This window comes from Paramisgurnus dabryanus, chromosome 18 (assembly GCF_030506205.2).
Source record: "Paramisgurnus dabryanus chromosome 18, PD_genome_1.1, whole genome shotgun sequence".
NCBI classification, from domain to species: Eukaryota; Metazoa; Chordata; class Actinopteri; order Cypriniformes; family Cobitidae; genus Paramisgurnus; species Paramisgurnus dabryanus.
Genome location: NC_133354.1, coordinates 12,433,561 through 12,449,773, shown reverse-complemented (window position 1 = coordinate 12,449,773; position 16,213 = coordinate 12,433,561). Strand labels below are relative to the sequence as shown.

General features: G+C 38.1%; 1 protein-coding gene and 1 long non-coding RNA gene across 6 annotated transcripts in view; both read right to left on the bottom strand.

The window, feature by feature from the left end:
- Positions 1-16,213, bottom strand: part of rxraa (retinoid X receptor, alpha a) — a 139,410-nt gene that overhangs the window by 49,938 nt on the left and 73,259 nt on the right. For 3 of the 5 annotated variants that reach the window (XM_065244192.2, XM_065244194.2, XM_065244197.1), the window contains one exon: positions 529-766. In XM_065244192.2, coding sequence (XP_065100264.1) covers positions 529-766 — 238 coding nt within the window. Of the gene's footprint in view, positions 1-527; positions 767-16,213 lie in introns of all 5 variants that reach the window. The other 2 variants (XM_065244193.1, XM_065244196.2) reach the window with 1 other exon arrangement.
- On the bottom strand, positions 12,250-15,768 carry LOC135721751 (uncharacterized). Its single transcript, XR_010521553.2, has 5 exons — positions 15,467-15,768; positions 13,823-13,879; positions 13,618-13,681; positions 13,269-13,330; positions 12,250-13,109 (listed from the first exon to the last, which is right to left on the bottom strand). It is a non-coding gene; the product is annotated as an uncharacterized lncRNA (long non-coding RNA).

The following is a 16,213-nucleotide window of genomic DNA, read 5'->3' as shown; positions in this document are numbered from 1 at the left end:
TGAGAATAAAATCAGCACTTTAAATCCCACTATAGGAAATACGACATCATTTAAAATGAACAAACCTAGGCTGAAGCCTGAGCAGATACCTATCAGAAAAAAGGGGTTTATTTTTATTCCAGAGGACTTTTTACTTTTCTCACATACAATCACATAAGTGATTCTGAGAACCATTTAACTCTTTTCTATCTGTCTTTTACAGAAAACTAGGACATGGCCAGCTTTGATGTCTTAATTGTGAGCCTTTTTTAAATGACAAAAGAAATCTGCCGCCCTATTTATGGAACAAAAGACGAGATTACTGGAAAGTGAGAGAGTGTGAATCTGTGGGTCTTTTATTGCCAACAGCATTTTTTCCCTAAACCAAACTTTTGCACTACTTGTTTAGTAAATGTACTGGATAAACAAAAGTAAAATGTTTGCACACTTTAATGAATGAATCAAGAAACTCAAATATGGATAGTGCGATTTCTAAACCAATGAAATGTAATCACATTAAATGAAGCCAAAAAAGAGCATGGCCCTACCTGTGGGCTGACACTGGGACCGTAGCCCATCCCCGGTGAGGCCATGGAATGTGGCCCCATGGGCGAGCTGATAACAGAGAAAGGAGAGCCCAGGCCATTCATGGGTGAGCTCAGAGTGCTGATGGGTGAATGAAGGGACCCCGAGGGGCCCAACGAAGTCGGGCTCAGCAGGGACGGATGCATCCCCCGGTGGGACGTGGGTGAGCTGAGAGGTGAAGACGTCAAATGTCCAGAGGAGTCTGTGGGTGAGAGGAAAACGTTAAGAGATTGGAATTACAGGTCGATTAATAAAATGTAATGAGATGCATACCAAGACAGTAGCATAACTATTTTGTGTTGTACAGATTTACTGCCTATGCAGAACAATTCAAATGAAAGTGTTTAAACGCCGTTTACGTAAGCAGATTTGTTTTTGGAACAGAACTACAATCTGCACAATGGTATGAGATAAGCATAAGTGCATAAGTGTATAAGATTGAAAAGATAACCTGCTGCGACCTTTTCAATTGACATGAACTCTGAGAAAGAAACATTCACATTGCTCCACTACGATACTTAATCATCCAGTGTTTATGAGCTGTGAGAATGCAATAGAAAGAGGGAAAGATGCAAGGCCAACATCCCTAAGGATGCTCTCTGATTAGGTAGCAGATTCTCATTTTCTTCCTCCACATGGTTTCATTTGATCCTTTTCCTCGCATCATTCGGCACTCTCATTTGCCTTGAACCTGTTCGTCACGCTGTCAGCCGTCACCCAAAGACGATGAGGGTCTATATGTCAGTCCTACACGGTGACAGGGACATATTTCCTGTGTCCATGACTGCTTTTTTCCTCTGTTTAACCTTGCCCCTTTCTCCTTTCACTTGGCACACTTATATGAAACACATCTCCACTGTACCTCTCTTTCACTTTTCAAAGCTTAAGTTTTCTCTTAATGGATCTTAATGTGTTTGTTACATAAACCAGTAAATCAATCATGTTCCTGGCATGACCGGTTCGTCATTTATAATGTTGTAATTTAAAATGGCGTCATTTAAAATGTCACATCCCTCACAATGTGGACATGTTTTGTATGGCGCTTGATTTGTTCCTACTGTAATTATCAGGGTGAGATGAAAACTGGGACATTTTGAGCATTTTTCTCAGTGATCTAACATTTAATAATCACTTTCCACGACTAGGCTAAATGTGCCATTATTTTAACTAATGTAACACAAATAAATCTAGCATTTTAGAATTTACATTTACACATCAAATGAATGTGTCCCGAGTAACTTGAGTATCCAACCATATAACATGTATTTTTGGAAAATGCTTTATCTAATAACTAAAAATAAAAAATTCTTATTTCCAAACTAGTTGGTACCACCTACTGAGCGATAATTTATTTAGGCTAAGGGCCCATCTCGTTTCTACTCCCTTAAAAATTCCAATTGATTTGGAGTGTCCCTTCAACGAGGGAAGTGGGGGTTAAAATCTTTCCCTATGAAATGGGACACCACTATATGGAAAGTAGCATAGTGAACGTTGCGAACATGCTCATCTACATCATGCGCAGCGTTGATGCGTCTACCAGTCTCCAAGGTATTCTGGGTAATTTCATCTCCCACTTTGTTTTAAGCTTTCATCATTCCTGACTACATTTTGAGGGTTGATTCTAACTGTGGGTTCACACCAACCGCGTTTGAGGCGTCAGATTCGCGTCTACCGTGTCTAGTTTGCCGCTTGAACATTTTGAGTTTAATCGCTTTATTTGTGCGTGAAATTCTAGTAATCGAGACATTCTAGCGGAAATTTGCGTCATGGGAGGAGCTGCGACTTCTCGCTTCCTGTAATCACGTCACTACTAGAGCAAGCTCCTGATTGGTTAACGTGGCACGTTTTTCCGCCAAAGTTCCCCTTTTTACTACTTGCGTGTTTCCCGCGGCAACACTCAATTCGCGCCACTCGGGCGAACGAGGCAACGTCTACCGAGCTAAATGCCTCATCCACGCCGCAAGACCTTGTGTCTTGCTCCCTAACGTAATTGGACGCCCTACACCTGCACAGGTCAATGCGAGGGTTAGGACAAAAATTTAGGGGAAGGGGAGGTATTGGGACGAGCTCTTAATCTGTAGGGTGCTATTACTCTTTGTAGCATACTTTGTTTATTAATTGCCTTTTTATTTTTACTTTTTTGCTATAAAAGGACCAATCACACAGATAAAAATTTTAACTGTATCCAAAATGAATATCCAGATGTCAATGAATCAGGCATTTTCAGTAAATCTACAGATGCTTATTCCTGTTGTTAATGGCTTTTTTACAAAACCAAAACGAAACAAAAATAAAAACCTTAAAAATTGTGTATGCGTTTTGTGACTCAATACTCTTTAGTATCAAGACTCATAGCAGGCTTGTTACATAAGAGGGCTGCACAGAATACGTATGATGTATTACTCAATTAGGTGACAGTTGAGAAAAAACAGCACGTCCAGTGTGTGCTTTCCAGCAGCTCTGTGTCTCCACTTGCCTGATGTCACTTTCCAGTGTCTTGTGATGGATTCCAGGCCAAAAGGCACTCGAGAGGACGGATGCAGTATATAAGAAAGAGTGGGAACAAGAGTGGGGGGCGATTACTTGTCAGCGGGTTATGCTAGCGGCTGCCTGCATGCTCAGATCCGCCACGCCAAAAACTTCCCTAACATCCTGCCCTCCTCCTGAGCCCTTCCTGCAAACGCCCTCAAATCAGAAGCTTCTGTCGGTGCACACATTTACACCCACTGGTTGCCAAAAAAACTGTAATTAATTAATTCACTAATGTCATGGTGTCACATAAACAGGAACACAGTTTCACATCACATGGAAGTGTAAGGCAATTATTATTCTGTCTAATGAGGGGTTTTCTCCAGGGCTGATAAAACAGTTGCATCCCCTCATTGCCCTAGAGAGGTCTGTCTCTTTCACAAACCCTTTGATGCCGATCTGTCAGACTAAAGCCGCTGCACATCGGGGACACAGCTGATCCAGGGTCAGAAAAGGCCAGCGTGAATTTCCATACTGTTTTTTTTTTCTTTGTCAAATTATTGAACACAGAAAAGCCTAGTAGGGACACCGTTATATCAGTACTGAGTGTGACAAAAGCGACAAAGCCACAGCCAAGACCATAATGAACAGCACATGTCCAAGGCCTCAGCTGTTTGGTGGATGTTGTGTGGTTTATGTATACTGTGCTGCCAGTTGGTGGTGTGTTCCTGAAGGCTTGAGTTGCCAGATCAGGATTACAGAAGGATAAAAGGGGCTCTTTTTAAATCCACCCTAGAGAGGGACATAGCTGATGGAAAAAAGGGCAGAGATAGAAAAAGAGAGAGAATACAAAACGTCTTGCAGTGAATTACAAGTTATACATTTTATCAGTATGTGTGATCAAACCCATGACCTTATGCACTGCTACCACTATAGTAACCGTTAGCTACAGTAACAAACAACCAAATATGGAAGATCTTAAATAGGTACACTCTTATGGCGCTTTTCCATTGCATAGTACCGCACAGTTTGGGTCGGGTCAGCTTACTTTTGGGGGCTTTTCCACTGGGTGCAGTACGTAGTACCCAATCCTTTTTTTAGTACCACCTCGGTTGGGGTTCCAAGCAACCTGAGCTGATACCAAAACGTGACGCGAAAACACTGTAGATCACTGATTGGTCTGAGAGAATCGTCACCACCAGCGTCATCGCTATAATGTAAAAGATTAGCTTTACCTTCATGCTAGCTTGGGCTGTCTCGAGTAAACCTTTTGTCATCTGTTCTTTGCTGTTAGTTCCCAAACTCCCTTTTAGTGATGAAAAACATCCACAGGTTGAGACTCATGAACACCATAACAGTTTTTTTTCCAGACTTGCAGTTTGTGGTGGCACAATCGCGATGCGCACATCCGCATATGCTTAAATGCAACTTAAATGAGGCTCAGCGGAGAGCGTTGACTGACACCACGGGTGTTTGTACAGAAACTGTCATGTGAGACAGAGGTAGTTATAAACGCGATGTGCAAACATCTATTTGTGGTGGTAAATTTTAATTTTGTGGTGGTCTGAGAAATAAATAAATGTATGGGAATGTACAACGACGCTCTCACTTGTATGATGTCACAGCAGTAGGCAGCGCAAATATAACGACACGCCTATAATCCCTCCCACTCCGAAGTGTTACAAAACTTGATGGAAAAGCTAACCAAGCCAAAGTGAGGGGTGCTGCCCTGCCCTGACCAAACCAAACAGTGGGGTTCTATGCAATGGAAAAGTGGCAATAGAGCCACCATCACCATGACCCTGTTCATTCATCAATGTAAATTATGAATCCATTAAAAATCTTTTTTCTCTCTCTCAAATACACACTTTTTCGGTTTACTATCGTCTTTATTAACCTGTTTGGCCATGAACAAAAACATGTTTTACAAGCCGTTTAGGAAAGCCAGTATCAGGGTACTGTGCTACCTGAAGCACACCTCGCATAAATATGATAGCTAGCTTAGATAGCTAGATTAGATAAGAGCAGGTAAGACAGAAAACAAAGCCCTGGCATCGTTTAAAGTGGCAGCCCTCCAAGCTTTAAGCCGTGCCAATACACAGCTGTCACTACAGCAGATTAGCTCAAAGGCTTCTGACAGCCACCAACCGGCAAATAAATCAGATTGAATCAGTATCATTATCTGACTTTCGCCTCCGGGGAGCATCTGATAGAGGTGCATAACAGCTTGACATTTCGGGATGGGGTCTAAGGGGGTCACACTAGATTTTGTGCTCCATTTACAAACGAAAGCATGCGGGAAAGCAGAAACAGAAGCATATGTAAAGAATTTATAGAATACATTTCCTTGTGTTTAAGTTTGGTAGCAGAAAACAAGCACCTAAACTTTGTTAAGAATCAAACATGGAGAAAAGTCTCATTTTGCCAGCTTTTTATTTAAAGGGGACATAGCATGAAAATTTGACTTTTTCCATGTTTATGTGCTATAATTGAGTCCCCAATGCTTGTATCAACCTGGAAAATGTGAATAAGATCAACCAGTAACTTAGTTTTGGTAAACCATGTGAAAATGCATGTTTCACAAGCATGTGAAAAATAAATAATTGAAATTTGGCTCCCCTGGTGATGTCAGAAGGGGATACCGCCCCTTAATCTGCACTATCCAACACCACTGCCATTTAGTGCAGAGATCAGCTCATTTGCATGTTAAAGGACACATCCAAAAACGGCACATTTTTGCACACACCTACAAAGTAGCAATTTTAACTTGCTATAATAAATGATCTACTGTATATGATATTTTGAGCTAAAACTTCACATATGTACTCCTGGGACACCAAAGATTTATTTCACTTTTTTAAAAAGTCTTGTGAAATGTCCCCTTTAAATACTACTGAATTACTACCGAAAATTATGGTGTGGTTCATTTACAATTTACTTTTTATTAAAAACAGAAGCCCTGCTGCATTACAAGACCTCATATTATTTGTATACATTACACTGCCTTCCACTTCAGAGTCTTACAGTATATACAGTACTTGTCAGGCATTATTTAAGACTTCTTTCTTCAATGTGGGAGCTCCAGGCATCTAAATGTTGGTGTAAGGAACCCAGCGATCCTGAAGCTGGCCTACGGTGGCGCTCTATGTGTGTGGCTAATGAAGACAGAGGGTCAAACAGAAGGTAAAGAATCAGCTCTCATGTCCTCACGCGGTCACATGATACCCAAGGACCACACACGCGCACAAACACACACATACACACGTCTACCAATATCATGTTTGGCTTGCTGGTGTGATGACTGCATGACTAATGTGTGCACTTGAAAGGAGCTGAATGGCAACGACTGGTCGAAAGGGTCTCTCTGATCTCCGCTTCACAGGTCTGCTTTGACAGGCTCTTTAACCACAGTATTTGTATTCATTGCGCTTATTGCTTTGGGCTCATTACATCACTGCCAATGAATGAAGTGAGCATGCATTTATGTGAGCCAAGATACCGTAATGATTTCTAATGATAATGTAAACTATCAACTAAATTCTTGTTCACCATTTCTTCAAATATGTTTAAATTCCTTTGCTACTAATTTAATTTGATATGTGAATATATTATGGCGGTTCTGAGAGGGGATAACAGGGGTGTGGTCCAGGTTCTGTGCATGCCAATGTTTTAGGCAAAATCGCAGATGCCATTTTACACTGGAATATATTTCTATTCCTCACAACCTTCATTATGTCCCCTAAGCGAGGGAAGTGGGGGTTAAACTCTTTCCTTATGAAATGGGACACCACTATATGCAAAGTAGCGTAGTGAACGTTGCGAACATGCTCACCTACAACATCTACAACATTAAAGATGCTACCTACTCTATGCAGGTAGCAGAGGAACAGATTCTCCTCACTGGTCATATGAGGTGTGCTGTCAGTGTTAGGGACCAGTAAGAAAGGAAGTATCTGCATTATGAATGCAACAGAAAAGCAGAGCTGCACATAGCTGACAACAGCTGTTCATCTCTATAATTCATCCTTTCATGCTGAGAGGAAGAAACAGAGATCATGAGAAACTTCATAAAGGTGCATGCATAAACGCAAACGCACATCCCTGTCAATGAATAGAGCCCGATTCTATTTTCATATGTATTTTGAGTACATTTAAAATAAACATTGTGCAAAAGCCACAATTAATGTCTGAATGTAACTGAATTACATAAAAAATTCAAGTAAGGACCATTAAAGGGATAGATCACCCAAAAATGAAAATTGTGTCATCATTTACTCACTCTCATGTTTTTAAAAACCTGTATAAAATTCTTTGTTCTGATGAACACAAAGGAAGATATTTTGATAATGTTTGGAAACAAACCATTCGTGGACCCCATTTACTTCCATTGTATTCTTTTTTCCTGCTATGAAAGTAAATGGGGTCCACGAATGGTTTGGTAACAAACGTTTCTCAAAATATCTTCCTTTGTGTTCATCAGAACAAAGAAATGTATACAGGTTTGTAAAAACATGAGAGTGAGTAAATGATGACAGAATTTTCATTTTTGGGTGAACTATCCCTTTAAATCGTTAAACCTAAAGTATAGTTCACCCAAAAATGAAAATGTTGTCATCATTTACTCACCCTCATGTTGTTTTAAACCTGTAGGAGTTTCTTTATTCTGTTGCATACAAAAGATGAAATTTTGATAAATGATGGTAAGAACACAGTTGATGGCACCCACTCACTATATAGTAGGAAAAACAATACTATAGAAGTTAATGGGTAACGTCAACTAGTATCAAAATATCTCCTTTTGTATTCAGCAGGTTTATAACAACATGAGGGTGAGTAAATGATAACAGGATTTTCATTTTTGGGTGAACTATCCTGTTAAAGGGACACTCCTGGCAGAACAACTTTTAGCATAATCCATTGAATCTGATTAGACCATTAGCATCGCGCTCAAAAATAACCAAAGAGTTGATATTTTTCTATTTAAAACTTGACTCTTCTGTAGTTACATCGTAGCCTGGTTAGCCAGACCTACATCAAGATGTAAGGTCTGGCAACTCTTCACACAAACGGCTCAATGCAAGGGGCGGGATATAAGGTTGTCCCTCAAAATGCCTCTGCACGCAATAGGATAGCGCTATGACGGATCAGAGCAACGAAGAAGGTGACGTAGTTACCGTAACCAGTCGGCAAAACTCCAAACACATCTTTCTTGCTTAAAAAGGACTTCAGTAGGGTTATTTGCTCTTCTCTCAAAGAAAAACATAAGTCTAAGTCCTCCAGAGTCGCGGCCAAAGCCGCTTCAAAAGATAGCTGTTCGCCAGCAGCAGCACCCATTCTCTGTTTTCAAGTAGGAACCGTTGCAGCTCTGTCGTCATCATGTTAAGCCCGCCCCACAGACGCTACACACGATGTGATTGGCCTGACCAAATTTTGGTTTTTGGACCGGTTAAGTGTATTGTGAGTGCCTAGACTAAACCCTGGCAGCAAATACATTTTGCGGCCGCTAGGGTGCGTCTAGATTTCTAGGCTAGTTACATCGTGTACTAAGACTGACGTAAAATTAAAAGTTGTGATTTTCTAGGCTGATATGGCTAAAACAATACTCTCATTCTGGCGTAATAATCAAGGACAGTATAGTTCCTAGCCATATCGGGCTAGAAAATCGCAACTTTTAATTTTAAAAGTTCATTTTTAATTTTCCGTTGTTCTTAGTACACAATGTAACTACAGAAGAGTCAAGATTTAAATAGGAAAATATTGAAACTCTTTGGTTATTTTTAAGCGATGCTAATGGTCTAATCGGATTCAATGTATTATGCTAAGCTATGCTAAAAGTGGTACCAAAACTGTAAAAGTCAAATGTTTAACTTTAGGTTAGCTGGAAAAAAAGCCTATTTTCAAAAATAGCGAAGTGCCCCTTATCACACTTATTAAGCATTTTCATAACATGGCTGCATCCACATGGCACTTAAATTTTTTATTTGCATAGGCAGTTCCAGTTCGGATCGCCTTGTGCATGCTTTAAACCCATAACCTTACCACTCTATACTGCCAGGTTTCCTCCTGCAAACATAAGGCCTTTCGAATCCTGCCTGATGTAAAAACAATTCACCATAAATTCACAAAACCTGAATTGGCATAAGTGTGGGAATAAAACAAACGTTACAAATCCTGCCACATAAACATCAGCTTTTCCATACTGTACGTTAGTGAATCTCTCGGCTCACGTTCCGAAGCCAATCTGCAACACTTTTCCAGGAAAAATCCTGGTCATTGCACATCTCCCCTGACAACTACAAAAGAACAAATAAAACCATCGGAAGCCGACCACCGAATGGAGACTTTCAACTAATGTACAGAAATACGCTAAAGTTTTTGTGACATTGAAAAGAAGCTGTCTTATGGAAGCGACACACAATCTATTATTCATAAAGATGTTTGGCAGTAGCTGTTGTTGTTTTTTTGAAGCCCACAGATTGTGGGCGCTCTGACGGAAGGATGAAACAGAAATCATTTGCATCTCCCCGAAAACAGCTCAGGTCTATTCGTAGGAAAAGAAGAGGGGGGAACACAGCGACTTCCTGAGGAACTTTAAAGCGGGAGCTTGAATTAATGTAGGCACTAAAAATAAAATCTGCCAACAGGAGAGAATAGAGACGCTATTCTGGATAGTTTGACTACACTGGTGAAAAACAGCATAGAGGTGACAAGCAAACAGCCATCGTGGCCTCGCCGTCGCGTGATGAGGCAGAATTTGCAGACTAACAAGCAACATATTTACAGTATGTTGCGCATCTCTGAGACTTATCATTAGTGTAGTCACTGCTGCTTAAACTGCAAAATTGTTGTGGATACAAAACAGAGCGCATTTAGCGTGTGGAAATTTTCGGTGTGTGTGTGTGAGAACGTAGAGAGACGATGCCTGGCGCGAGGATTAATCAGCCATTTTTTGTGTGTGTGTTTGTATAAACAGGCTAATCTGCCGCGCGCTGTGTAAGCAATGGAAGTAAATAGAGCTAGCTGATGTGTTTACTCTGACTCTGGGAGTGCTGGCGGCCGGTACGAAGAGCCGAGCCAAGAAGAACACAAAGCGGCCCTGGTGAAGGAAGTCTCTGTTCGAGTACGGGGCCTGGTGCTCCTTCACACCCCACGCTGGAGACACACTCACCTGTCAGCACACAGAGACTAAGCACAGGGTGTGTCACAGTGTGAACCGCCGCAACACTGGCTGGGGCCCTGCCGCTACACAGAGGCATGCTGGGATAGCCACAGTGGGTACTTTACTTATAAACTACTTTTCCACCTAGGAGGTAAAAATGTGGAAACAAGAGACATAAAATGAAGCAAAATAAAAAAATTTTACAGGATATGGTGAAGTGAATATTTATATAGATATGGGAGGAACACAGTGGGACAAGGGTTCATCACAACATATTGTTAAATAAGACGCACAAGTCAACAGCAGAACTGCTGAATCAAATAGCAGTGAGAGCAAATAAGAAAGAAAAGAAAGCAAAAATAAAATGTTGAATTAACATTATTTTTAATACAATTATCATCTATCTACAGTACACTGCAAACAATGAATCTCTTTATGTTATTTTTTAAATGTTTTTTTGTCTATTTGTCCAGCAAAAATTGCTAAAGATATAAAAGGACCTTTCGACGTGATTACATAATAACACGGCTAGTGCAATACGAGAAGTTGTGGTTAAAAAGATTTTGCTAGATCATTTTGCTAGATAAGACCCTTATACCTCGGTTGGGATCTTTTATGGCGCTTTTCCGTTGCATAGTACTCCACGGTTTGGGTCAGGTCGGGTCAGCTCACCTCACTTTGGCTTGGTTAGCTTTTCCATCGAGTTCAGTAGCACTTCGGAGTGGGAGGAATTATAGGCGTGTCGTTATATTTGCGCTGCCTACTGCTGTGACATCATACAAGTGAGAGTGTCGTTGCACATTCCCATACATTTATTTATTTCTCAGTCCGCCACAAAAATGTACCACCACAAATTGATGTTTGCACATCACGTTTATCACTACATATGTCTCACATGACAGTTGCGTCAGTCGACGCGCTCCGCTGAGCCTCATTTAAGTTGCATTTAAGCATACAGATGTGGCCTTTAAAAATGCGCGTCTCTGAGAGCAGAATGCCGCGGAGACTTCCGAAATTCTGCGAGATCCCGCAGAAGATGGGGTTCGGTTGGGGACGCAGGAAATATAAAAACCTGTAGAGGGCAGGCGTGTTTCATGTAGGCCATACTGACGACAATGTGTGTGCTCGACTTCATGCTTAGCGTATACTGTATGATATTGAAGTAACATGACACGGATTATCAATGTTTAGGCGATAGACTTTGATGTCATACAAATGCATGCTTTTTGGCAAACATTTTGTTGGCGAAGTTTTCTTTTGCCAGTTACATAAACAGTCACATATTCTTCATAAAAATCGGACTCAAACGCGCATCATTTGTCTTATTTTTTCCGTGTACTTACAGTAGAAGAGACGTGATGTATGATAATCGAGTCTTATAACAAAATAATTCGCGAAGACCTTTGAAGAGACCGAGCGCATTTACGCAATATCATTAACTAGTTTATCTAATTTTACATTTAGTTCATTTTTGCATCTGAACGTTTTAATAGCTTTAACATGGTTGTGTTGCACTTTTCTGCATTACTGAACAGTAGGCTACTTTTTATATTATCATGTTTCCCTTTACATGGTATGAAACACGATAAAAAGTATGCAATGGTGTTTAATACATTTTACTAAGAATTTGTATAATATGTTATACTTTTGTACTAAGGAAATAAAATCATATTGTGAGTGTAAATATTCATAAATTGGAGGAGTTTCTGAGGTGTTTGTCATCGGCAAAATGTGCAGTTTCTTTGTTGCTGATTAAAAACCGTTGGCTATGTGATTGTTTAAAATTGACATTTTTTCTACTTATTATTAATTTATTTTTTGCCTACATTTACTCAAATAATATCAATGTGAAAATATAAGTAATTCATACTTCAAGTTAGGCGTAAAACTTACACATTTTTGATGTCAAATAGAAATAATAATAATTTGAAATATGCAATTATTACAGTTTAAAAAACTTAAATATATTACTCTGACCTTTTTAAATATATTGACTAAAATAATCTGTAAATGTAATACTTATATTATTAAGGCATATACATCAAATAATATACACTGTTAACGATTTCCCTGTATTTTTACAGTACGGTACTGGCAGCACGGTTGCCAGTAAGTTACTGTATTTTGGGTTTACAGTACTGTACTGTAATACCATTTTACAGTACACAAACTAGTACTGTATAGTTACAAAGCAGTACTGTACTGTAATTTTACAATATTTTATTACAGTAGTCTATTTTTACAGTAATTTACTGTAATGTCTATATTGACCCATAAATACTATTTATTACTTATTACAGTTAATACAATAATATTATATAAAATAGATAGAGATTTAGGTTTAAATCTATAGTTATTAATATGGTAAAAATGCTATCCTTGACATGACATAATGAATTAAAAGGCAATCCAAGCAATGTTTGTATCAAAATTTTATTTAAAAAAACATTTAATTGAAACAAAACATTTAAAACAAGATTTTAAACAATAATAAACATATAATCAAGTAACATAAAATAAAATCAACAAGTATAAACAAGTTTGGAGACCCCTGCTGTAACATATTTAACTCTGGCAAATAGAACACTGTTGCATAGTTTGAAGTTTTCAGTTTAAAGTCCATCATCGACTAAAAGGTAACATTTCACTGTGGTAAAAAGAACACTGGCCCATAGTTTTAAATATTCTACTTGAATTTCATTTAACACTAAAAATAAATGCATTAAACTGGCAGACAGACCACAGTGGCCTTTACTTTGAAGTCGTCCATTCGAACTCAATCAGGGACTGCATGAAGCTGTTCACATGGGGGTTAATGGCCACAGCTTTTCTCTGCACCAAGTTCCTTGTCTTTTTGCTTGCTCCTTGTCTGGATGTGCATTTTTTCCCATCTTTGGAATTAATTCTATCCAGAAACCTGTTAGAAATATCATAAACATTAAGTCAACAAATATAAGATAGAAAAAGATTCTTAAAAAATTTAACTCAGCCTTGAATTTACCCCTATTCTGAAACCTTTTGCTCTTATTCTACTGTTCCACACCTAATTACATTAAAATACAGAAGATTCACTTACCTCGGAACAAACTCTTTCCTCAATGGACAGCATCCACATGGATCATGTCATGATTGAATGTCCTGAACAGAAAGTAAAATTGTTACTGATTTGGACACAACTTTTTATTCTGAAAACAAAATCTTTTGTCAATAAAGTCCAGGGACACCTCTGCTAAATAAATACAATTATTAAATTAAATTTCTTATAACCAAAGTCTGAATATTTCTGTTTGTATATTTCTACATGGCAAACTAAGACAATTGTGTACATGTTGTGTATGGTCGTGTTACAGTGTTGTGTGTGGGAATTGTGAATGAGTGTATACATGGGTATTTAAAGAAACTGTAGTGGTAAAGTGCAAACTTACCGAACATAATGTGCTTGGTGTGTGTCTGGTGTCACCCATTGTGCCTCCACATCTGCCTTAACTCCTGAAAAGTGCAATGACACTCATGTAAACTACAAATAAAAAGTGATCAGCACATTCCTGTGTACTTTTACATGTGACGTGAAAGCATTTAATATTGCAGTCGAAAAAATACATGACTTGTAACTGTACATCATGTACTTGCCTGGTGCCTTTAAAGATGATCCATCTTACCCAATCCAGCTTACAAGCAATGGTAAGACTGTAGAAAAGACAAATGTTACAAAATCTGTTAGCCATAGAAATAAGTAGACATTGTGAAGGAAATGGTAAAAGAAAATTTAGTAACACTTTACTATAAGAGTTTATTCCTTAACATTTGGTAATGCCTTAGCTAATATGAACTAACAATGAACAATATATTTTACAACATTAATAATATTTGATAATGTTCATTGTGCAGAGACAAAGTGATTGATTTAAAAATGTATTAAGTGTTTAAATCTAATATCATGCTATGCTAACAAATAAAACATTACTGTAAGTGTTAAGTCAGTTGTAAAACAAATATATATATATATATATATATATATATATATATATATATATATATATATATATATATATATATATATATATATATATATATATATATATATATATTAGTTGTTATATTATATATTATATATAAATATCTAAATAAGTCTTTTTTAAATTATTATTCTATAACATCTTGTCTACAGAAAATCTCTGAAAATGTCTCGTTTAGTGCAGAAAATAGCGATTTATAGTGACAAGGTAAAAAGACTGTCCCTTTAATGTTTTACCCGGACGGCTGCGGTGTAACACTATTTCACGCAAAGTTTTTTAACAAGTTAGTAGCTAGCTGCTCACTTTAAAGATAAACATGATCGCCTAAATCTGAGCAATCCTGGTGATGCCAGTTTCCTACACGATGTTATAATGGACTATTTTTACATCAAGAGATGAAGGATCAGATGACAGAGACGAGAAGACAAAGGTACGTAAATGCGGAGCCCATTCTCTTTTCGTGCATTGATTTGATGTGTTTTGGAAACTTATATATACAGCGTGTAATGCATCTGAAGTGGTGGAAACAATATGCCATAAAAATGTATTGGACAACTTACTGGGCGTGTAAAACGCTTAAGAGAAGATATTCTCTGCTTTTGCTGATATAAGTTACCGTAATATAATAACAACAACAATAAGCGCGGCAATCCCTTTCGTTCATCCGATATTAAGATGAGCCCAGGTCTGAATTATATTTGGTCGAAGTTAAAGCTGCGATGAGTTCGATGCATGTATCCAGTTAAATATGAGGTTTCTTGTTTTCACTTCTGTGGAGGAGTTCGGTACTACAGTATGCTGTGTACGGCGTGTCAAGTCCTATCTGTTTACAACCACGAGTCAGCCTTACCAAACAGTCGAACTTCATACTTTTCTCTGACGCTAACTGAACGGATGAAACGCCGTCAACGACCGTTATGCTGGGACCGCAAGACCGCGCTGGCGGGTTGTCTTTGTCCATTTCGTTAAAAATAGTTTCATTGTCACCACACTTTCAATACAATATAAACTCACCAAACCGTCATAATTTAGTTAAAACAACCCTATATTCATTTAAAAAGGTGTAAAGCGAGTTAAAGCAGCGGTAGACATCTGTGTGTAACGTTTACGTTAGCTTACTTTCTGAGGGAGATTGAAACTTTGTTGGCGACCGTTTTTCTCTCTCATTGCACGTTTAAAACAATATTGTGACAAACTATTGACAACATTCTTAAACTAAAAATTAAGTTTTCATGAAACAGAAATATTTCAAACTTACCGAACTGACAGAAATCAATCGTCCTCCTTCAGCTGCAGCCAAGAGTTGTGCTCTCCCTCTGTCTGTGTGATTTGACGTTGGCGCACTTTCACTGATTATTGCAAGTACACCTGGCACATTACAGCAATGGCTACAGCAAGGTTACATCAAGACCAAAATATACTGTAAAATTTTCCCGCTCAAACAAATTTACCCAGAATGCATTATGAACTGCAGTACTGTACTGTAATGTACACATACAGTATAGTACTGTGGATTTTTACAGTACAGTGCTGCTAAATCTACAGCGACATCTAACAGTGTATGTACATTTTACACAAAATATCTGTTCTATTTTAAGTAATTTATTTTCCAACTAAAAAAATCGCATAACTGCATTAAGAGATTTTATTAAGTTACTTTAATCATTTATTTTAGAAATATTTACAAAGCCACTGAATCATTTTTAACAGTGTGACCTTACGGTAGACTATTATTAAATGCATATAAATAAAAATATGTAAAACTAAATAAAAAATATATCATACACGGACTGTATGTAAGCATACGTTTTCTTGTTCGGTGCACGTGGGTTTAAATGCCGTTTTTCTAAAGAAGAATTTTAAAACTTTATTGGTGGTACTTGAAAATAATTCCTTTTTCCACTTCTAAATCATTTTGAGCGCAATATAAATATATCATATTTTTATTCTTATTATATAAGAATACGCAATTTTTACAACATTTTTAACATATGGAAAATATACG